Source organism: Myotis lucifugus, unplaced genomic scaffold, assembly GCF_000147115.1.
Source record: "Myotis lucifugus unplaced genomic scaffold, Myoluc2.0 scaffold_15, whole genome shotgun sequence".
Lineage (NCBI taxonomy): Eukaryota > Metazoa > Chordata > Mammalia > Chiroptera > Vespertilionidae > Myotis > Myotis lucifugus.
In genome coordinates, this window is record NW_005871063.1 from 403059 (window position 1) to 428159 (window position 25101).

Genomic DNA, 25101 nt, shown 5'->3' on the forward strand with positions numbered 1-25101 from the left:
TGTTCCTGGCCACACAGTAAGTGGCAGAGCCAAGATTTAATGCAGGCAGTCTAGCTCCAGAACCCACACTTTTAACCAATGCACAATAATCAGAAGAGTATTCTGAACTTGTTGATAGCTTTAAACATAAGGCTACTTCTAAAAGAACCTTTTGAAGGCTGCATATTATAAAGAAGAAAGGAAGACTTGCCTTGTTATTTATCAAAACCTACCATAAAACCATAGTAATTAAAATTGTGTGGTACTAGCCCAGGAATAGACCAACGGGAGGTTGGCTTTCTCAGAGATGACACTGCCAATCACAGGGAGAAGGATGGTGCTGGGGCAGTTAGCCCTCCATGGGGAAAAATAAAAATTAGATCCTTTCACCATGTTAAAAAAAATCAATTACAAAATGAATTAAAGCTCTAAATATGAGAGGTTAAACTGTAAAAATCTTAGGAGAAAACATCGGAAAATATCTTTACGATAACAGAGTAGAAAAGACTCTGGAAAACCAGAAGAGATTAAGCTATTATACAGAAGAAGACTGACACATAAAATGTCTATGACAAATCAGGGAGCAATCTACAAATGAGAGAAGACATTTACCACCCCTGTGACTAATAAAGGGTTAGAGTCCCAGTTCATGAAGAACTCCTACATATCAAAAAGAAAATAACTCAGTGGAGAAATAAAGCATAGAGACTGCCAGGTGACAGAGAAAATGTCAAATTAAAAAAAAAAAACTTCACACCCACAAAAACCCACTAAAGGACACTTAACCCCATAGGTAATCAGAGAAATGCAAATTAATATAATAATGAATTACCACTTCACATTTAACAGATTGGGAAGAATCTATTAGTCTTATACATTACATCTGTATAACCACTTTGGGGAACAGTTTGGAAGCTTCAGTAAAATTCAGTGTAGGGATACTCCACATGACAAAACTCTTCTCAGTTGGAGTAAGAGGACATGAACCAGAATATTCATTTTAGCAGTTTGTACCAGTGAATTGAAAAACTGTGATTTATTTATAAAATGAATGCTGAAAGCAATTAAAATGAATAATCTAGATCTACTTTTGACACTTTGAATAATTTCTAAAACAATGTTTGTTGGGTAACAGAAGCAAGTTACAAAAGATACAATATAATACATTTGAAGAAAATTTTAAAGCACATATTTCTATTCTGGGACTAGGAGGAGGAGGAGGAGAGGGAAGGCATACTATTTATTTCTGTAGACAGTATAACAAAATTTTTAACATCTGTTTGAACTTATAGATAGATGTCTAATATGTTGTTTGATTTATTTGAAAAGTTTCATGTTTTAAATTTATTGATGTAAAATAAATCATTAGTATTTCTCCACAGAATGCTTCTTCAGTCATGGTAACAGTTTCCATGGCACAGGCGGCCGTGGCAACAAGTTTGCCCACTTGCGTTACACTTTGAGACTCCTGAGAGCTATGATCTATCTTGAGGATGAGACTGTGAATCAGGATCTTTGCGAAAAGGGGACGATTCAGCAACTCATAGGTAAACAGAACATGCTTGTGACTGATGGAAATAGCATCTTTACAAATTAGAGGTCTTGTTTAAAATGTTTTCTTACAAATTTATTTTGCTTTTATAGCGGAGAAACGCCTGAATGTTTTCTTGATTTTTTGTTTCATATTGTTGCTATACATTAGTTTCTTTACTGAAACATCATGCTTACTCATGCTTTAAACATTTGTTTTCTCAGTTCAGATACCATTTCATTTAGGATTATCTTTATCTTTATTTTTGAAATGGGCCATTGTTATATTTCATTCTTCTGGTAATTAGATTACCATTTTCTGGCCAAGCCTTTTGGAGTAATTTTAAAAGAGGTGATACCATTACATTTTTCAGTGCATCTGGTATGTCAGAACACCGATACATGCAGAAATGTACATTGGAGATTCTTTTCTGATATGAAATATCAGAGTACTAGAGGCTTGGTGCACGAAATTCGTGCACAGGGCAAGAGGGGTGTCTCTCTGCCCGGCCTGCACCCTCTCCAATATGGGACCCCTCGGGTCAATATGTCTGACTCCCCACACAGGGATTGGGCCTAAACCGGCAGTCGGACATCCCTCTCACAACCTGGGACCACTGGCTCCTAACGGTTCACCTGCCTGCCAGCCTGATCGCCCCCTAACCACTCCCCTGCCAGCCTGATTGACACCTAACTGCTCCCCTGCTGGCCTGATGGCCCCCAACTGCCCTCCCCTGCCGGCCTGATCTCCCACAACTGCCCTTCCCTACCGCGACCCGCCTCCTCTGCTGGGACCCACATCCTCCATGCGAGGCGGCGGAGATGCCGGGACCAGCCTCCCCGACGCCACGTGGAGCTGTGGGACCCCCAGACATCACTGCATGGAGCAGCCGCTGGGCCCCGCCTCCACTGTGCATGTGACCATCTTGTGGCGATGTTAGGGTGTGATGTGTGAGGGCGTGACACCACCTAGGCTATTATTAGTATAGACTCTTGATTTCCAACTTGTGTAAATTCAGCACTCCTAAAGAACATCTTTTTACTTTTTGTTAAATAAGATATACTCTGCCAGCCCTAACTTTTCCTGACTTTGAAAAGTAAGAGAGAGGGGAAAAAAGTAAGAGCTATTTTAGTCGTATTCATATTCAGTGATTGCCTCGTGAGTAAGTGATATAATTTGCTGGATGTTGATTAATTTCAAACGCCCATTCAAAAAACTCTCCTGCCTGTTAAGTTCAAGTGCCTACCCTCCCATCATTAGTGGAGTGGGTGGTGCTCTCTAATGATACTAGTAGAAAAAGAAGGGCATTGAAAGGGGGGCTAGACAAACACGTTCGCCGTATGGATGAGTTTGCTTAGGATGACCAAACCTGAAAGGAGATTTCTCACTCCATGCACATTCCATTGCACAGAAGCAAGTCTTAAGACCTCAGCCTAACTGGATGGGGCCCAGGAAATACAATTTTCCATCTGTCCAGGAAGAAGTCTTCATCTTCTCTGGGTGGGAAGGGGTAGGGAAATGGGAAAACAAACAGTAAGGCTTCTTTTCTTAGGGCCTTTTCCCTTTGGCTTGAAAGAAGCCTGATCTTTACCATGTGAGAGTTGGTAAAGGCGGGACCTTCTCTGACTAACTCTAGCAGAGGGCTCTGTAGTAGTAATGTGCTCCACACACAGTACCTGATTGTCAGTGTAGATGTTTACACACCTTTTGTGTAGGCATGGGGTTACAGGCAGGCACAGAGCAGGCCAATGGTGACCTGGCCCTTTATGAGAACAAAAGAAAAGGTGTATATAATAGAAAGATAGCACATGTTACCATGCACCATCACTAAGACTAATAAGAATACAATAAATACCATAGGAACTAAAGGTTTTGGGGTAATTTTCAAAGCCGAGCAAACTTTTTTGTTTTGTTGTTTTTTTGTCTAGTTAACATTTATTGGGTGCTTATTATGCACAGGACACTGTTCTAAGTACTTTAAATACACAACCTCATTTAATCCTCACGATAATTCTTGGTGCAGGTCCTTTTTTATAGATAAGAAAGTTAATAAACTTGCCAGAAGCTGTATATCAGGTGTTGAGGGGAGGGGGAAATTACAGAGTAATTACTTGATGGGTAGATGAAACCTTTGCAAATTTGAGTCAGCTTGTGAATGGTTTTGAATATAATGCCAAGGGTATAATTACAGTGCAGAAAGGGTGCATATACCGAGTGCCAGGCATATGCCTAATCTTACAAATTCCCTATGTGATAAAAACTATTAGCCACATTGTTACTAACAAAATAGACATTTTTATGACCCCTAAGTCATGACAGTAAGTGGAAAAAGAGGGAAAGAAAGAAAAGCCTGAGTTCTTAACATGCTCTCTTTCTACTACATATCCTCCTCCCGCTCTTTCTTTATGACAATTATTTTTAGTCCTCTTCTGATTTCTGATCCTCTGATGAAAGCTATTGGCCCTGATATACATGACAATGCAAGCAATTTTATGTCCTTCATAGGGACAGATTATAAAAACAAGTTTTATGAAGAATTATTTTTCTCACATTTTTTATCTTTACTATTCTTATTTTTTTAAATATATTTTATTGATTTTTTACAGAGAGGAAAGGAGAGGGATAGAGAGTTAGAAACATCGATAAGAGAGAAACATTGATCAGCTGCCTCCTGCACGCTCCCCAGTGGATATGTGCCCGCAACCAAGGTACATGCCCTTGACTGGAATCGAACCTGGGACCCTTGAGTCCGCAGGCCGACGCTCTATCCACTGAACCAAACCGGTTAGGGCTACTATTCTTATTTTTAGTTTAAAATGTTTAAATTGTAAAATACATATAATGTTAAATTTAACATCTTCATCATTTTTAAGTGTGCATTTCACTAGTGTTAAGTACATTCATATTGTTTTGCAACCAATCTCCAGAACTCTCTTGATCTTGTAAAACTGAAACTCTGTACCCATTAAGTAATAATTTGCTAGTCTCCCCAGCCCCTGGCATATACCATTCTACCTTCTGTGTCTTTGAATTCGACGGCTGTAGGTCTTTCACTCATATTAGTGAAATAATACAGTATTTGTCTTTTTCTGACTGACATGTTTCACTTAGCGTAATGACCTTAAGCTTCAGCCATGCTGTAGCATGTGTCAGAATTTCCTCCCTTTTATTTTATTAATTAAAAAATGTTGGTTTGTAACAACAGAGATTTATTATCTTAAAATTCTATAGTCCAGAAGTCTAACTTACATCTTACCAGGCTAACATCAAGGTATTGGCAGGATAGTTTCTGTCTGGAGGGGAATCGTTCCCTTGCCTCCTCCAGCTTTCAGTGGCCACCCAATTCCGTGGCTCATCATCCCCTCCCTCCATCCTCCTCAAAGCCAGCAAGGCCAGTTGAGTTTTCCTCATCCGGCATCACGGGCACACTCAGAAAATACTCCCCTTTAAAGGATGAATGATATTCCATTGTAGGCATATACTGCATTTCATTTACTCATCCATCTATCAATGGAGACTTGAATTACTTCCACCTTTTGGCTGTTGTGAATAATGCTGCTATGAACGTGGGTCTACAGATATTTCTCTGAAACCCTGATTTTAATTATTTTGGATTTATACCCAGGAGTAGAATTACTGGATCATATGGAAATTATATTTTTAATTTTTTTAAAAGAATTGCAATACTATTTTCTGTAGTGGCTGCACCATTATACATTCCCACCAACAGTGCACAAGTTTTCCAGTTTTTCCACATCCTTTCCAATACTTGTTTTATAGTTGCCATCCTAAGTGGTGGGAGGTAGTATCTCATTGTGGTTCTGATTTGCATTTCCCTAATGATTACTGATGTTGAGCATCTTTTCATGAGATTGTTTCCATTTGTATATCTTCTTTAGAGAAATGTCTAGTTAGTTCTTTGCCAATTTTAAAATTAGTCGCTTATTTTGTTGTTGAGTTTTAGGAGTTTTATATATTCTGGATATTAACCCTGAATCAGATATATAACTTAAAAATATTTTCTCCCAATCCATTAGTTGCCCTTTCAGTCTATATTGGTTTCAGGTGTACAGCATAGCAGTTCAACAATCATACTTCACAAAGCGTTCCCCCTGATATTTCCAATACCCACCTGGCCCCATACATAGTTATTACAGTATTATTGACTATATTCCTTATGCTGTATTTTACATCCCCATAACTATTTTGTAACTACAAATTTGTTCTTCCTTTTTAAAAAATCTTTATTGTTGAAAGTATTACAGGTGTCCCCCCTTTCCTCCATTGACCTCTTCTAGCTTGCCCCCAGGCCTTCACCACAATTTGTACTTCTTAATTCCTTCACCTCTTCTGAGGGCTGGGAAATCTTACTAGGAACCTGTATTGAACTGGGGTATAGGGCTAGTTTCAAGAAAGTAAAAAATTTGAGCAGAGACATGGTGTTAAAATATGCATGATGGCGTGTTCAGAGGTAGCTTAAGTAGAGTCAGAGTTTTATGAAGACAAGTTTAATTGTCTGTCTAGTCAGGGGCCAAGCTAGAAAGAGTTTTGAATAGAGATGGTAGAGTTTGAACTCCATCCTCTTTAGGCATGAGAAGCTACTAGGGAAGTTATATGTATAATGCTGTTTTAGGAAGAAGAATCTGCAAGAAATATATCAGATGATTTAGAATAGAACAAACAGAGGGTAAAGGCAGGGAATTAAAGGGAATATGAACAAAGTAATTCAATGTTAATATAACATGTGGTTCAGACAATAGGGAAAGTGACATGCCTGCACCCAGGTAGGAAGGAGAATGAGATAACCTAGAAGGAAAAAGCAGACCCATGGGCAGTAGGCATGGATTTCTAGAAGGTGCTCCTGATAAAGGCATATAGGCCTTACGTCCATGGCCGGCCTCCAGCACTGGGCCTCCAGCACGCTCACTAGTCTCCCTATGGGATGATCCCTCACCAGTAATTCATCCTTACAGGACCAAGAATCCTTCATTCAGAGCCAACTATGGAGATAGGCTGTGATTTCCATGGTCCTACTTTTAAACATAGCTCCACACCATCTGTTAATGCCAGTAACCCCTTTAACAGAGGAAAAAAATGACTTTTGTTTCTCTCTCAGAGCTTTAAGAAAAAAAAATGAGGCAAAATTTTATTGTGAATATCATTGCATGAATGTAAGTGGCTATTTTCAAGTCTTTTTAAAATTTCATTAGAAGCAAGGGAGAGATTTTAAAGGACATGAGAATACTGCTACCTAAAGTTGTTGAAGACTCCTTCACATAGACATAAGGAGAGGATGCAGAAAAAAGTAACAAAAATAGAAATACTTACGGAAGTCTTCCACCTTTACTTAAAATTGACCCTATTAACCATGAGAAGAAGAGACGAGGCAAGCAGTTATCAGGCATTTTGGTCATATATTTGCAAAGGCACTCAATTCTACCTCTTTAAACTGCATATTTTTAAATGGTTTTGTTTACTGAGCAAAATATTAGGTTGTTAGGGTGTTCTAATGACACTCCATTAATTCTGTACTAGAAATTCTATATAGATATACTGATTTATTGAGAGTTCAGTGAATCCACTTATTACCTGTCTACGTCTTCTAGGCAACTATGAAATGAAAATGTCCCCTTTTAAAATGATTTCTCTAGCTGAGATTTTATAAGAAAGGATTTCAAAGCAGTAATTGATTAAAATAAAAATATACTGTCCAATAACTTTGCATTCTTTAATTTTTTATATCAGGGATATTTAAATATACAACAAGCAAGATTAATGACAAGGAAGAGGCCATTCTTTTGGAAATTCAATCTGATATATTACTTATTTTATCTGCTCTTTGTGAAAATGATAATTCCAGGAAGGTATGTATGCCTGTGAATAAAAGTTTTGTTTAGACCTTCCAATCACTTAACACTATGAGCTTTTTCTTATTAAGTGCCCATAAATGTTGGTGTTCTTTAATCTTATGGAGATTTAATATTTTTTTATAATTATAGTACAATTATATCCAGTAAAGTGTATAGATCTTAAGTATAAAGTTCAATAGATTTTGACAAATGTATACATTCATTTAACCAAAACCCCCGTTAAAATATAGAATATTGTTACCTCCCTATAAAATTCATTCATGTTCCTTAGCAACCATCCTCCCACTTGCCTCCAGGAAACCACTATTCTGATTTCTATCCCCATAGATTAGTTTTGCCTATTCTTTAATTTTATATTGATGGAATCATAGTATTTACTCTTTTTATATCAGGTTCCTGTTATCCAGCCATCATATTTCTGAAATATATCCATGTTGTTGCATGATCAGTATTGCTAATTATATTGCTGAATAATATTTGATTATACAAATATACCAAAAATTTGCTTCTCCATTCCCCTATTAAAAAACACTTTGGTTGTTTCCATTTGGAACTATTATATATGAAGCATCAATGAACATTATTGTACTAGTCTTTTGTGGACATGCTTTCATGACTCTTGGGTAAATATATAGTAGTGCAGTTGATGGATCATAAAGTAGATGTATGTTTTTAAGAAACCGGTAAACAGTTTTCCTAAGTGAGTTGTACCAGTATAAATGCTGTTTGGGGTTTGAATCAGGTTCAAATCTAAAACTAAATGTTGGAAAAAGAGCTAATTCCCTTTGATTTTTTTAACTCCATAGCAAACTCTGAGTCTCAAAAATTGAAAACTTAAAAAACAAGAGACAGAATTGGAAAGATGAAAATAAAAAATGTATAGCCTGGCTGGCGTGGTTCAGTGGTTGAGCATCGACCTATGAACCAGGCAGTCACAGGTTTGATTCCCGGTCAGGGCACATGCCTGGGCTGCAAGCTCAATCCCCAGTAGGAAGCATGTAGGAGGCAGCCAAAAATTGATTATCTCTCATAATTGATGTTTTCTATCTCTCTCTCCATCTCCCTTAAGCTCTCTGAAATCAATAAAAAAATAAAAATAAATGTATGAAGGTTTCAATAGAGGGGTTTTAGAGAGAGAGAGAGAGAGAGAGAGAGAGAGAGAGAGAGAGAGAGAACAGGAACAGCAAATGCATCCTTAGCTCCAAGCTTTGCTGCAACTTCTCCTTATATTGCCACTCTGTTCCTGTATTTCTGGAAAAATACTCAGTCTTGTTTATTGGGAACTAGAACTGAACAACAAGGCAATGAGGAAGGTAATTGGTAGGGGATAAATATTAACTGATAATAATGTCATATAAACTATTATAGTTTTAACTGCCATTTATATATTTGTTTCTCTCTTGGGAGTGTTAGAAAGTTTTCCATGATAGAATTTTAGACTCTTCAATTACTTGCTGCTATCTAGTATTCATCTGATATGATGATTGACTACATTCATTATATTGTGGAAGAAAATCATGGGACAAGCCTTATGGTTTATTTTTCTTAAAGAGAGAGAAAGTGAACAACACAAAGCATAAAGGAACATTAAGCTGGACTATTGATTGATGAACTCTCTTAAATGATTAGCTTTACAATAGTTTGTCCTAAATTCCTGAGAACAAGTAAGTACACAATCAGAAACAAACAAACAAACAAAATGAATTAAAAGTACAATTTCCCTAACAATGTTGTATTTATCTGATAGAAAAAGTTTTAGGAGACAGGATGACATAGGAAAGAAAGGGATTATTTATTTATTTCAAGAAATAATTTTAAATCTCTTAGGAAATTTTTGGAACTGAAGGAGTGGATATAGTTCTTCATGTAATAAAAACAGACCCCAAGAAGTTTCAGAGTGGATTAGGCTATACTGTTCTTCTTTTTAGTACGTTGGACAGCATTTGGTGAGTATTACTGTATCCACATTAGATGGAATCACAGTACAAGAAAGTTACCTCTATAGTCATGTGTGCCAATTTTCTTTCCTCAAAATCACACCAGAAAGATAACTCTCTCGATGCCTTTTTCTTTTTAATAGTCCCCAAAACACACTTACCAGTGTCCTTTGGAAGGTAATCTTGTCTGTCACTCAATTCTTGTATCTAAACTTAAATTCTTGTTTTTGTGATTTGAACCCATTCCATTTTAGCCTGGTCTGGGAAAACACTAGCATCTATTAGTATTATTCTTATACTGGAAGACGGTTGAATTCCTCATTCATCTTTTCTTAAAGGAGTTAAAAACCAATTGAATATGTATTTCCTAACCAATATTGTTTCCCAAACTTTGTAGCATTTCTAAGGGTAAAAAAATACTTCTTTTTTTAAGATTACTGGTAATTTACAAGACTTTGTCCTGGAGGAAATTACTTGAGTTTTATATATCATTAACACTTAATATATTTCTTTAGTTATATTTGGGTGGTATTCATGAAAGACACACTGCAACACATTGTAAAAACAAAAACAAAACTGAAAACTATAGATCAAATGAACCTAACAGATATATGCAGAACATTCCACCCAATAACAGCAGAATACATATTCTTTTTAAGTGCTGTGATATTGTGATTTATAATAAGAAATATAGATTTGGTCCATTGCTAGTACTGAGTTCCTGAAACACTTGTAATTTTCTAGTCAATAAGAGTAATGGAAGATCTGTTGTTGTAATATTTGATTTTTATTCTCAGTTCCTATAAAATCTCCAGAGTAATAAACACTTTGCTATTCCTAACAAGTCCCTTTCAACCACAGCTGAGTTCATGTTAATAAGATGATTTTTGGAAATCCCCTAGATAGACACAGAATGGGGGCTGGTTTCCAGGGGAACCAATCATATAATTGATTAGAGAGTTGGAAATATCACCCCCACCCGCAACCTCCAGGGAGGGGAGAAAGGCTGGGGATTGAGTTTAGTCACCAATGGTCAGTGATTTAACCAGGTGTGCCTCCATGGTGAAGCCTACATCAAAACCCTAAATATGAGGCTGAAAGAACTTGTAGCTTGTGAACACATGGAGGTTCTGAGAGAGGGCATGGAGATTCTCCCTACCTTGCCCTCTGTATTTCTTCCATCGCTTTTATAACAAAACAGTAACCTAGTGAGTACAGCATTTTCCTTAGTTCTGTGAGCCTCTTTAACAGATTTCCATCCCAAGGAGGGTGGCGCATCTAATATACAGCTGGTTGGTCCGAAACAACCTGGACTGGAATCAAAGGTGGGGCCAGAGGCAGTACAGTCTTGTGGGACTGAGCCCGGTACCTCTGATTCTAATTCCAGGTAGATAGTGTCAGAATTGAATTGAATTGAATTTTAGGACACCCAGTTGGTATGGGGGGGAAAGCCCACACATTTGGTGGCCAAAAGTGAATTATTAAGAGTTGAGACAGAATTTTTTTGTTTTTTGGTGTTTTTTGAAAAATATATTTTATTGATTTTTTACAGAGAGGAAGGAAGAGGGATAGAGAGTTAAAAACATAGATGAGAGCCATGGCCGGTTTGGCTCAGTGGATAGAGTGTCGGCCTACGGATCCCAGGTTCGATTCCGGTCAGGGGCATGTACCTTGGTTTCGGGCACATCCCCAGTAGGAGGTGTGCAGGAGGCAACTGATCGATGTTTCTCTCTCATCGATGTTTCTGACTCTATCTCTCTCCCTTTCTCTCTGTAAAATCAATAAAATATAAAATAAAAAAACATCGATGAGAGAGAAACATCAATGAGAGAGAAACATGGATCAGCTGCCTCCTGCACACCCCCTACTGGGGATGTGCCCGCAACCAAGGTATATGCCCTTGACCAGAATCGAACCTGAGACCCTTCAGTCCACAGGCTGATGCTCTATCCACTCAGCCAAACTGGTTAGGGCCAGAGTTTTTTTAATAAGCACACATGAAATATTCTCGAGACTAGATCATATGCCAGGTCACAAAACAAGTCTTAATACATTTAAGAAGACAGAAATCATTCCAAATATATTTTCTGATCACAATGAAATAAACTAGAAATCAGTAACAAAAGGAAATGAGGAAAACTCATAGATGAATTCAAATTGAACATCAAACTCTTGAAATAAACATTGGATCAAAGACAAAAACAAAATTAGAAAATTTCTCAAGACAAACTAAAATGAAAATACAACATACCAAAACTTATGTAGTACAGACAAAGCAGTACTAAGAGGGAAGTTTACAATGATAACTGCCTACATTAAAAAGGAGAAAGAGCCTGGTCAGTGTGGCTCAGTGGTTGAGCACCAAGTAGTTCAAGGTTTGATTCCTGGTCAGGGCACATGCCTGAGGTTGTGGGCTAGATCCCCAGTAGGGGATGCACAGGAGGCAGCCAATCAGTTCTCCCTCATCATTGATGTTTCTATCTCTCTCTCCCTCTCTTTTCCTCTCTGAAATCAAGAAAAATATATTTATTTTTTAAAAAATTAGATGAGACATATCAACACTGTGAAAGAGATAATAAATGGATAAATTTTGAAGAAACAGTTGCTAGAGAAACCAGAGGAGATCTTTAAGAATAAATAATATCCATGAAAGCAAAGGAGCATATTGCATCTACAGAAAAGCCCATAAGCAATTATGAAAAATAATTAATTGATCTTGGTTTAAAAATAGTTGAAATTAAACTACATTAGCAAAGTCTCTTTAAAGTTAAATTTTTAAGTAAAACTATTACTTGATTTTAGGAAATGAAAAGTACTTGGAAAAAATGTTTTTTTATAACAATAAACGGACAAATTGAGTTTAACAATAAATCCTTGTTCAATGAATAACTTCCTTTTTTTATTTCAGGTGCTGCATCTTGGCTTGTTATCCCTTAGAGGACTACTTTCTTGAAAAGGAAGGCATTTTTCTCCTTTTGGATTTATTGGCAGTAAGTATGATTAAAACAGTTGTAAAACAAACAAAAAAAGTCTTTATTAACCCTTCCCAAACTGAGTACCACAAGACATTATTTTGTAATTAAATGGGCCCCCAAAATATTTAAGTGTTTGTTTTAAGCAAAATCCCTTTTGGATATTTATATTCATTTACATATTAAAGGCTCTGAAAATCACTCCAATAAAGAAATCAGTTTATTTAGGACAGTGTTTCTAAACCCATGGCAACAGAAAATTTGTTTTATGGGCTATTTTCCCCAGCAATCTTTAAAGAAACAGTATGTGAAGTGCTAGACTATCAAAACCTGTAATAGTTTAATAAATTCTAGCTTCATCTCTTAGTATTAAAAGTTAAGGGCCAAGCCCTGACCGGTTTGGCTCAGTGGATAGAGCGTTGGCCTGCGGACTGAGGAGTCCCGGGTTCGATTCTGGTCAAGGGCATGTACCTTGGTTGCGGGCACATCCCCAGTGGGTGGTGTGCAGGAGGCAGCTGATCGATGTTTCTCTCACATCGATGTTTCTAACTCTCTATCCCTCTCCCTTCCTCTCTGTAAAAAATCAATAAAATATATATTTTTTTAAAAGTTAAGGGCCAATTAGAGAAAGGAGTGAAGATCAGCATTTTTAAAGAACTGTGTATAATGTGTAGGGAATGTGAAGAAGCTAGTGTGTCATGGAGCATTTTACAGAATAAGCAGGAGTGAGCAACCTTCCAGGAAAGACGGTTGCCACTTAGCAGCTGTGAAGAAAGGCAAGGACCCTCATGTATCCTCAAAGTAACCCCCCACCGGCCTCAGTTATGAGTGAGTTCACACTCAAGATGATGTGGCGGTGGGAAAGTATAATTTTGTTTTAATAAAACTCACAGAGTTTTAGCTATGTCACTGTTGATTGCCACCATTCCTGATTTTATTAACAGAATAACAAACCTGCTTTGATTTAGCAAAGATACTAACATTATTTGTGTTCTTTTATCTCTCTGAACGAAAAATAGTTGAATGTAAATTGTAATAGAAAAATATTTTTTTGCCTGGCTGGTGTGGTTCAGTGGTTGAACGTTGACCCATGAACCAGGAGGTCGTAGTTCAATTCCCAGCTATGGCACATGCCAGGGTTATGGGCTGGATCCCCAGGAGGGGACATGCAGGAGGAAAATCAAATGAATGATTCTCTCTCACCATTGATATTTCTGTCTCTCCCTCTCCCTTTCTCTAAAATCAATTTTATTTTTTAAATCAATTTTAAATATGTGTATTTATATACATATATGTACACACACACACACACATTAAAAACTCAACTAGGAAAAATGATAAATAAATAAAAGAAAATTAGCCCTGGCTGATTTGTCTTGGTGGTTGGAGTGTTGGCCTGCAGACCGAAGGGTCATAGGTTCAATTCCCAGTCAAGGGCACATACCTTGGTTGCAGGTTCTCCAGTCCTGATGGGGGAGTGTTGCAGGGGGGTGGAGGAGAAGAGGGCAACCAATCAATGTGTCTCTCTCGCATTGATGTTTCTCTCTCTTTCTCTCCCCATCCTTTCTCCCTTTCAGTTTTTCTAAAAATCAATGGAAAAAATATCCTCAGGTGAGGATTAAAAAATAATAATAAAATAAAGGAAATTAGTTGACACTAGAGATGAGAGAGCAAATTCATTAGCTTTAAAGCATTACAAACAAAAATAAATATTATTAAAATAACCCACCTTGATCAACAGGAATGGATCATAACCAGAAACCCTTAAGATGCTCAGAAAATTGAACATATAGAGAAGAATATATGTGTACCTCTACTAATGCGGTCCTAAACGATGTACCACTTGCCACATTCCTCTGAATACAGCACAAGTATGCTCAGAGGCACGTGGTGCTGTGTCAGGGGATTCTCAACGTCCCAAAATTAATTTGGCTCATCTTCCTGGAATCTTGTTTTTTCCTAAAGATTTGGAAGTGAGGAGTTATATTAAACATGTATCCATAGATTAAATACTTAAGTTTTATATTAGTATTTAAAATTATATACAAGACTTCAAAGACATTTCTCCCTTGTGTTCACTCTCCTTTGCCGTTAGGGTTTCTTTGATGGAAAGGTACAAAGGCCGGTAGGACAGGTCATATAGTACAGTGACTGTGAGCATAGGCTGGAAGCCAATACTTGTTGGCTGTGTAACTGGATAAGTCACTTTTCTCTGATATCAACTTCCTCAAAACAGAGATACTTGCCTCATGCACTGTTGGGAGGAGGATGAGTGATATGTGTAGGCATGCATACATGTGCACATGCATATGTATATACACTTTATTTTCATATATACACACAGTGTTATTGTAACATTAGTTAGATGTTTCAGAAACTATGCATGTATTTTCCACTATTATGAATATAATTACTCAATTGTGCTTAATGTAGTTTAAACCAGTCAAGTTAAATTACAATTACAAACATTTTTAATGAAGTTTTTATATTAACCCCAGCCCTTCTAAAAGTGAAATACAGAAATAAAAAATTCATTGTATTGAGAGTTCTGCTTAATGTAATCAGCTAAAATATGTATTCAGTGTGTAATAATAATTGCTGATAGTGGTTAAATATTATTGAGAGTTTACTATGTGACAGGCAGTCTCATATGACTCATCATAATAACTCTCTAAAGTAGGTAAATGTTATTATCCTTCATGTAATAAAAGAGGAAATGATCATTATAATTGGAACCACAGCTTATGTTTCCTTTGCTATTCTATCAGCAGTATACTGTAAGAGTTAATCAATACCATATATTCCACACAGAAACCATCACTCTGTGGAGGCCATTGCTGTGGATTGCTTCTCTCTGCCTACATTTTGCTTTGCTGCAAACTAGTTCTCACAAAACAAAGGGAATATGCTTGATAATTTTCTTTTATGGATGCAGATGTTCAAAATACAAAATTACACCTCATTTTGAATTATTTTCATACTAGAGGCCTGGTGCACAAAAATTTGTGCACTCGGGGGGGTGGTCCCCCAGCCCGGCCTGTGCCCTCTCGCAGTCTGGGACCCCTCGGGAGATAACGACCTGCTGGCTTAGGACTGCTCCCAGGTGGCAAAGGGCAGGCCCAATCCCTAGGTGCAGCCCCTGGTCAGGCTCAGAGCAGGGCCGATTGGGGAGTTGGGGCGCCACCCCCTGTCATGCACAGAGCAGGGCGGATCGGGTGCCACCCTCAGTCACGCTCATGGTAGGGCCGATTGGGGGGTTGGGGCACTGCCCCCTGTCACACTCAAGGCAGGTTCGATGGGGAGGTTGCGGCACCACCCCCTGTCATGCACAGAGCAGGGCCGATCAGGGGGTTGGGGCGCTGCCCCCTGTCACTCACAGAGCAGGGCCAATCAGGGGGTTGGGGCGCTGCCCCCTGTCACTCACAGAGCAGGGCCAATCAGGGGGTTGGGGCTCTGCCCCCTGTCACGCACAGAGCAGGGCCCATCAGGGGGTTGAGGAGCTCCCCCCTGTCACGCACAGAGCAGGGCCGATAGGGGAGCTGGGGCACCGCCCCCTGTCACACACAGAGCAGGGCGGATCAGGGGGTTGGGGCGCTGCACCCTGTCACACTCAGGGCAGGGCCAATGGGGAGGTTATGGCTCTACCCTGTCACACACAGAGCAAGGCCCGTGGAGGGGGGTTGGGGCGCCACTCTCTATCATCCACAGAGCAGGGCCGATCAGGGGGTTTGGGCGCTGCCCCCTGTCACGCTGATCCCGGTGCCGGGAGCCTTGCTGCTCCGCTGATCCCGGTGCTGGGAGGCATATTACCCTTTTACTATATAGAATAGAGGCCTGGTGCATGGGTGGGGGCCGGCTGGTTTGCCCTGAAGGGTGTCCTGGATCAGGGTGGGGGTCCCTACTGGGGTGCCTGGCCAGTCTGGGTGAGGGGCTGAGGGCCGTTTTCAGGCTGGTGGGTGACTGAAGCTCCCAACTGCTCCTTTTTTTCTTTTTTCTTTTTTTCTATTCTGGGCCAGCTTTAGCTCTGAGGCCTTCGCTGCTGAAAGTAGGTTTCTGGCCTTTACCTTCTGTATTTGATACAATGTTGCGGTCCGGCTGGCTGAAGCCCGGCTGACTAAAAGCCGGTTTCTAGGGTTTTGTTTAGCTTCTATATTTGCAACATAGTTGCTTAGAGTTGCAGCTGAGAGGCCGGCAAGTCAGGTGGGGAACGTTGGAGTTTGCAGTCACTGGAGCAAGCAAGCCTCCCTGTTCACTTCAGTGCATGGCTGCCGGCCGCCATCTTGGCTGACAGTTAATTTGCATAAGGATATGCTGATTAGCCAATGGGAAGGGTAGCGGTCATACGCTAATTACCATGTTTCTCTTTTATTAGTGTAGATGTGACTACCACTTGCAATTACCATCACTACTTCTCTTAGTAACAATGAGGTTATAGCTGTTATGAGTCTTTACACACCTTAAAGCATGTAAATTGGAAAGACCCTATTGTTCCAGTGATTTATATACAGCACTGTTGACCTGGCTCCACCTAAAATAAACATCTTTACTTATTTTTGCACTCTCCCTTTTTCCTTGTCAATCTGTCAGTTTCATTTTAGGTCATGATGTATGTTTGTAACAACATTAGAATTATATTTAATCTTTTTCTTTTTCTTCTTTTTAATTCCTAATGTTTTAAAATGTATTCATTACAATTGGCTTCTATTTTAACAGGAAATTAGCACAGATCATACTTAGGTAGAGTTTCACTTTTGTAAGGCATTCCTTTAGAGGAAGCACTGATTAATACAAATGTTTCTCCTTTTTTAACGTAATAGTTCTTAATATTTATGGCAACATTTTCTTTGTCTGTTCCCTTATAAAAGTTGGACCAAAAAAAATTCTGTAGTCTAATACTTGCAATAATGGTTGAATTTTGTGATAATCCCAAAACCCCGGTTCACGTCAATGCTTGGCGAGGGAAGAAGGACCAAACAGCTGCCAGCCTTTTGATTAAATTGTGGAGAAAGGAAGAAAGAGAACTAGGAGTACTACGTGATAAACGCGGGATGATTATTGGTGAGTGTATTTATAACCGTTAGTACAAGCAATTAGATCCATTGTTTAAAATATCTTATAAAGATTAGGAAAGTAATAGACACAGATAACAATATGGTAATTACCAGAGGGAAGAGGGGTCGGGGGAAGATAAAGAGAGTTAAGGGTGTCAAATACATGGTGACAGAAGGAGACGAGACTTTGGGTGGTGAGCACACAACACGAGATGCAAATGATGTATTACAGAATTGTAAACTTGACGGTTATATGATGTTATTAGTTACTTATATAATGTTATTATTAACTTATGTAATGTTAGCCCAATAAATTTTATTTAAAAAAAAAGAAAAAATAAGATATTAGGAACGTATAAAGATTTTCATCCCTTTGTTTAAAGTTCTTTTCACAGGTGTTTGCACATCTTGCCATCATAAATTCTGAATGATTGGAAGAAAACTAAGTATAGTAGTAGTAGAATCATGTTTTTATAGAAAAATTTCAGGAAATGCTATTTTTATCATCTACTTTAACTTGAAAAAAATTAACTACTTCCTAAAGAAGTTTCTTTGGGTTACCTGCTTTTACCAATAGATTCAGTAATATTTCATTACCAATAAAATGTGGGATGTAAATAGAGTGCTTGAAAACAATTTTTATAGTATTTTGTACATTGTTGTTGCTTTATATTTATATAATTTACTTTTTTGTGAAGAAACTTACTTTTTTAAATAAAAATAAATCAAAAGTTTTATAAATTTTGTTACTAGATTCTAAGTCAATGAAGTTTATAGTATTAGAATTTATAGTTCATTTATCTACTCTATAATGCTACATTACATTTTCTAAATCTCTGAATATTCTTATTATGGTTTCATCTAGACTCAGTATTATTTATTTTTAAATGAAAATACTTTCCTTTTTATTGTTTTGTTAATCCTCACCCGACGTTATTTTTCCATTGATTTTTTTTATTTTTTTTTTTTAGAGAGAATGGAATAAGGGGGAGAGACAGAAAGAGAAAAGCATCAATGTGAGAGACATATCAATTACCAATGAACCCTGCAACTGAGGTCCATGCCCTTTACTGGAATTGAACCCGGGACCCTTCAGTCCATGGGCTGATGCTCTATCCACTGAGTCAAATCTGCTAGGGCTCCCTTTAATTTCTGATGATTTCTATCTTCAATCTGATTTTATTATTTATGAGTTTTGATCTATAATATCATAAAATAGTTATATATCATAATACATATATAGAAACCAAAAGCAAAGGAGAGTACATCACTGTTAAATTGACATTGTTCAAAATCTGGATTTCAAAATTAGAAAAATTACATAAGAGTTTCACTTTTTATTTTTTTAATCCTCACCCGAGGATATGTTTTTTATTGATTTTTTTAGAGAGAAAGGAATGGAGAGAAACATCGATGTGAGAGAGAAACATCAATTTTGCCTCTTGTACATGCCCCAATTGGGGATCAAACGTGCAACCTAGGAATGTGCTCTAACCAGGAATTGAACTTGCAACCTTTTGGTGTACAGGATGATGCTCCAGCCAGCTGAGCCACCTGGCCAGGGCAAGAATTTCACTTTTAAAAAGTAATTTTGTGAAATGTTTATATCTTACATAAATAATAAAAATGAAAGCTATAAGTTTTGCCATAGAATGGGGAAGAAATCACTGATTACTGATGCTTTCAAAAGAGTAACCATGCCCTCCAGTCAGTGTAGCTCAGTGGTTGAGTGTCAATCTATGAACCATACAGTTTGATTCCAGGTCATGGCATGTGCCTGGGTTACAGGCTCGATCCCCAGTGTGGGGCATGCAGGAGGCAGTGGATAAATGATTCTGTCATCATTGATGCTTCTCTCTCTACCTCTCCCCTCCTCTCTGAAATCAACAAAAATATATATGTGTTGGTTTTTTTTTAAAAAAAGAGTAACAATGTACAAGGCACTATTTTAATGTGTTATAATGTTCTGAAATATTTTATGACAGCATTTCTCAACCTGTGGGTCGCGACCCCTTTGGGGGTCGAACTACCCTTTCACAGGGGTCGCCTAAAACCATCGGAAAACACATATATAATTGCATATTGTTTTTGTGATTAATCACTATGCTTTAATTATGTTCAATTTGTAACAATGAAATTGGGGGTCACCACAACATGAGGAATTGTATTAAAGGGTCGCAGCATTAGGAAGGTTGAGAACCACTGTTTTATGATGTCTGGACTAAAATCTCAAAATTACATATTAATTTACTACTGTTTTTATCTGTCTCTCTATGTTTTCACGACATCTATTGATTAGATACAAGGAAACCTCTATTTACTAGTTTTCAAGTAGAGCAAAAAATCATACCAATGCCTGCTAACTGCCCGACCTTTGCAGTTATGGATGTTGCAGAAAACATTAGAGCAAAAATTTATGCTGTGTTGGGCAAACTAGGTAAGAAGCTACTTGTCAGATTCACAAAAGCCTCTCTGTTTTGCTAAGTATGTATATTGCTTTTGCTTTGGAACCCGTTTTTCAAACATGATGAACAAAAGTTCCTTTATACTGATAAATGCATGTTCCATTGTTTTCCCAATGTCCAGGCTACACCCTGATCAATCAAATTAAAGGCAGTCAGTTTGGATAACTAGGATCAACACAAGAATTCTGAGTCACCTGAGGGGTTTTTTTTAGTCCTGCTTCTGACTAAGGAAAAAGTCCTCATTTTGGGGGTTCTGAAAGAATATTACCATAGTCTGACCAAAGCACAGAAACTATTCCTCTTTAATGAGTACGTAAGGATGGCCTGGCAATAAGAAGTCAGAAGCTCATAGAAGTAACTTTTTCATAAGTCAAGATGAACTCAAAAGGAACTTGCACTGTTTTAATTGTGTGTGTGTGTTGGGATCACGTGCTCTGTTAAAGTAATTCTCTCTATATAATCTTCGTTTAGATTTTGAAAATTTACCTGGCCTCTCTACTGAAGATTTTGTGACCCTTTGTATCATACATAGATATCTTGATTTTAAAGTGAGTACCTTCTTAAACTTATTATTAAAACCTCATATGGCAAAAAAGCCAATTGGGAAATAAATTTTCTGTTTGTAATTGTGAGCAGTCACCCAAACTGTGCAATGTTCATTTTCCATTTTGCATCTGATACTATTCAAAAGACATAACAAAAATTGATTCTATATTTTCTGTGGGATAAGATTTCATCCACTATCCTATATAATAAAAAGCTAACATGCAAATTTCCCCTTGGGAGTTCAACCTACCGGGAGCTCAACTGCCCGCTATGAGGTGCACTGACCACCAGGGAGTGGCTCGGAACAAAGGAAGGTCCCACCTGGCATCTGGCAGCCGGGGGAAGGAAGGCTCCGGCCAGCAGCCAGAAGCCCCTGATCGGCCCTGATTGCCCGCCAGGCCTGGGGACCCTTCTGGTTTATGAATTTTGTGCACCGGGCCTCTGGTGAGCTTATAAAAGAAAATGGCTCTTACTGAGATAGAGCTATTCAGAAGCCTAATAGAATGTGTAAAATATAATTTCTTTTCTTTATAGATCATTTGGAGCTAGAGTTAAATGAGTTATTGCTTATTAAAATAAATTAATACTTATTAAAGTATTCTTTTATCATTACTTTATGTGATATCAAATGTCAGTTCAAGGATAGGTTGCTTACCTTGCTGGTTATATTTTTGGTGAATAAATGCTTTTGAAGTTTCAGAGGAGTCTGTTCAAGTAAACATTTCTTCTACTAATGCAAGTATACTGTGTTTGAATGTCGTAAATAAATAAACCTCTATTTTCAAATGAAAAGGTGACTTAATTTTTATCTCTGTCCTGGATATATAAATTTTTCTTTAAATTTAAACGTACTCAAGCACATTAATTTCCAACAGCCCAGAATATGCGATAGGAACATGGAGTTAAGAGCTTGAGATTCAGTGACGCTTTAGCAAGAAGGCAAGGGGCAGGGCCCTGTTTCTCAGGGTAGCTAGGTGGTAGGGTCCCAGGAATTCCCATGGTCATTGTCCTATAAGTTCAGCATGACTCGTCCTTCAGTATAAAGCTTTAGGAAAAAGAACATCAGTAGTTCAAGAGGATGAGACTAAAGCAGCAGTTTCTGCAGCTGTGAAAAGAATGAGGATAACCAGAGGGCAGGGATGATGACAATGAACTAGACCTAGGTAGTGGAGCCTCATCCATGAATACTGTATCCTTGATTTCTGAATACTCAAATGTAACTGGTGCTCCAAATCACCCCCAGGGCACTTAACTCATGCCTAAGGAGTAAGTTAGGAAAAGCTGGTTCAGTACGTGTTAACTTTGGAACAACAATCACAATAAAGTATTACCTAAAATTGTATCTTTTATTTTTTGTTAATTTGACTTTTTTTATTTATTTATTTTTTTTATTGCTTAAAGCATTACAAAGGGTATTACATATGTGTCCTTTTTTTCCCCCCCGCCCTTGACAATACCCCGGATTCCCCTACCCCCCAGTGTCTTATGTCCATTGGTTATGCTCATATGCATGCATACAAGCCCTTCAGTTGATCTCTTAACCCCCTCCCTCCTGCCCCCCAACCCTCCCCGGCCTTCCCGCTGCAGTTTGACAATCTGTGTGAGGCAGCTCTGCCTCTGTATCTATTATTGTTCAAAAGTTTATAATGGTCTCTATTATCCATGAATGAGTGAGATCATGTGGTATTTTTCCTTCATTGACTGGCTTATTTCACTTAGCATAATGCTCTCCAGCTCCATCCATGCCGTTGCAAATGGTAAGAGTACCTTCTTTCTTACAGCAGCATAGTATTCCATCGTGTAGATGTACCACAGTTTTCTAATCCATTCATCTACTGATGGGCATTTAGGCGGTTTCCAGATCTTAGCTATGGTGAATTGTGCTGCTATGAACATATAGGTGCATATATCCTTTCTGATTGGTGTATCTGGTTTCTTGGGATAAATTCCTAGAAGTGGGATCACAGGGTCAAATGGGAGTTCCATTTCCAGTTTTTTGAGGAAACTCCATACTGTCTTCCATAGTGGCTGCACCAGTCTACATTCCCACCAGCAGTGCACAAGTGTTCCTTTTTCTCCACATCCTCTCCAGCACTTGTTGTTTGTTGATTTGTTGATGATAGCCATTCTGACAGGTGTGAGATGGTACCTCATTGTTGTTTTGATTTGCATTTCTCAGATGATTAGTGACTTTGAGCATGTTTTCATATGTCTCTTGGCTTTCTGAATGTCCTCTTTTGAAAGGTGTCTATTTAGATCCTTTGCCCATTTTTTGATTGGATTGTTTATCTTCTTTTTCTTAAGTTGTAAGAGTTCCCTATAAATTTTGGAGATTAGGCCCTTATCAGATATGACGTTGGCAAATATGTTTTCCCACGCAGTGGGTTTTCTTGTTGTTTTGTTGATGGTTTCTTTTGTTGTGCAGAAGCTTTTTAGTTTGATGTAGTCCCATTTGTTCATTTTCTCTTTAGTTTCAACTGCTCTAGGAGCTGTATCAGTGAAGAAATTGCTTCGGCATATGTCTGAGATTTTGTTGCCCTTGGATTCTTCTAGAATTTTTATGGTTTCCTGTCGTACATTTAAGTCCTTTATCCATTTTGAGTTTATTTTTGTGTATGGTGTAAGTTGGTGGTCTAGTTTCATTTTCTTGCATATATCTGTCCAATTTTCCCAACACCATTTATTGAAGAGACTATCTTGGCTCCATTGTATGTTCTTGCCTCCTTTGTCAAATATTAATTGAGCATATTGGTTCGGGCCGATTTCTGGGGTCTCTATTCTATTCCATTGATCTATATGTCTGTTCTTGTGCCAGTACCAGGCAGTTTTGAGAACAGTGGCTTTGTAATACAGCTTGATATCTGGTATTGAGATCCCACCTACTTTGTTCTTTCTCAGGATTGCTGCAGCTATTCGGGGTCTTTTTTTATTCCAGATGAATTTTTGGAGAGTTCGTTCTAGATCTGTGAAGTATGCCGTTGGTATTTTAATGGGAAGTGCGTTGAATTTATAGATTGCTTTGGGTAGTATGGACATTTTAATGATGTTGATTCTACCAATCCATGAACACGGTATGTTCTTCCATCTGTTTATGTCTTCCTCTATCTCTTTTTTCAATGTCCTGTAGTTTTCTGAGTAGAGGTCTTTTACCTCTTTAGTTAAGTTTATTCCTAGGTAGCTTAATTTTTTTGGTGCGATGGTAAATGGGATTATTTTTCTAATCTCTCTTTCTGCAAGTTCACTATTGGTGTATAGAAATGCCTCAGATTTCTTGGCATTAATTTTGTATCCTGCTACTTTGCCAAATTCATGTATTAAGTCTAGTAGTTTTTTGACGGAGTCTCTAGGGTTTTGTATGTATAATATCATGTCGTCTGCAAATAAGGACAGTTTTACTTCCTCTTTTCCAATTTGGATGCCTTTTATTTCTTCTTCTTGTCTAATTGCAATGGCTAATACTTCCAGGACTATGTTGAACAGGAGTGGTGAGAGTGGGCATCCTTGTCTTGTTCCTGTTCTTAGGGAAATGGTGTTAGTTTTTGTCCATTGAGTATGATGTTGGCTGTGGGCCTGTCATATATGGCTTTTATTATGTTGAGGTATGATCCTTCTACTCCCACCATGCTGAGAGTTTTTATCAAAAATGGGTGTTGGATTTTGTCGAATGCTTTTTCTGCATCAATTGATATGACCATGTGGTTTTTTTCTTTCAATTTGTTTATGTGATGTATCACGTTTATTGATTTGCGTATATTGTACCATCCTTGCATCCCTGGGATAAATCCTACTTGGTCATGGTGTATGATCTTTCTGATGTACTGCTGGATCCGATTTGCTAAGATTTTGTTGAGGATTTTGGCATCTATGTTCATGAGGGATATTGGCCTGTAATTCTCTTTCATTGTGATGTCTTTACCTGGTTTTGGTATTAGGGTGATGCTGGCTTCATAGAATGAGCTTGGAAGTGTTCCTTCCTCTTGAATTTTTTGTAGTAGTCTGAGGAGGGTAGGTTTTAGTTCTTCCTTGAATGTTTGGTAAAACTCCCCTGTGAAGCCATCTGGCCCTGGGCTTTTGTTTGCTGGAAGCTTTCTGATGACTGCTTCAATTTCTTCCATAGTTATTGGCCTATTGAGATTTTTAGATTCTTCCTGATTGAGTTTTGGAATGTTGTATTTTTCTAGGAATTTGTCCATTTCCTCCAGGTTGTCTAGTTTGTTGGAGTAGAGCTGTCCATAGTATTTTTTAACAATCATTTGTATTTCTGTGGGGTCTGTTGTTATTTCGCCTCTATCATTTCTGATTTTGTTTATTTGGGTCCTCTCTCTTTGCTTCTTGGTGAGCCTGGCTAGAGGTTTGTCAATCTTGTTTATCCTTTCAAAGAACCAGCTCTTAGTTTCATTGATTTTCTGTATTATCTTTTTGGTCTCTATGTCATTTATTTCTGCTCTAATCTTTATTATCTCCTTCCTTCTGCTCACTCTGGGGTTTTCTTGTTGCTCTCTTTCTAATTCTTTGAGTTGTAGAGTTAGATGATTTACTACCATTTTTTCTTGCTTTTTGAGATAGGCCTGTAGAGCTATAAACTTCCCTCTCAGGACTGCTTTCATTGCGTCCCATAGGTTTTGGATTGTTGTGTTTTCATTGTCATTAGTTTCCAGGATGCTTTTAATTTCTTCTTTGATCTCATTGGTAACCCAATCAATATTTAATAACATGCTATTCAGCTTCCAAGTGTTTGAGTATTTTGGGT

At 38.0% G+C, this 25101-nt stretch overlaps 1 protein-coding gene across 2 annotated transcripts in view; it reads left to right on the plus strand.

The window, feature by feature from the left end:
- CFAP69 (cilia and flagella associated protein 69) overlaps positions 1-25101 on the plus strand; it is a 64899-nt gene that overhangs the window by 32116 nt on the left and 7682 nt on the right. For both annotated transcript variants that reach the window (XM_006084931.3, XM_023750678.1), the window contains 7 exons: positions 1362-1526; positions 7256-7374; positions 9208-9326; positions 12226-12307; positions 17155-17347; positions 19640-19777; positions 20277-20353. In XM_006084931.3, coding sequence (XP_006084993.1) covers positions 1362-1526; positions 7256-7374; positions 9208-9326; positions 12226-12307; positions 17155-17347; positions 19640-19777; positions 20277-20353 — 893 coding nt within the window. The remainder of the gene's footprint in view (positions 1-1361; positions 1527-7255; positions 7375-9207; positions 9327-12225; positions 12308-17154; positions 17348-19639; positions 19778-20276; positions 20354-25101) is intronic.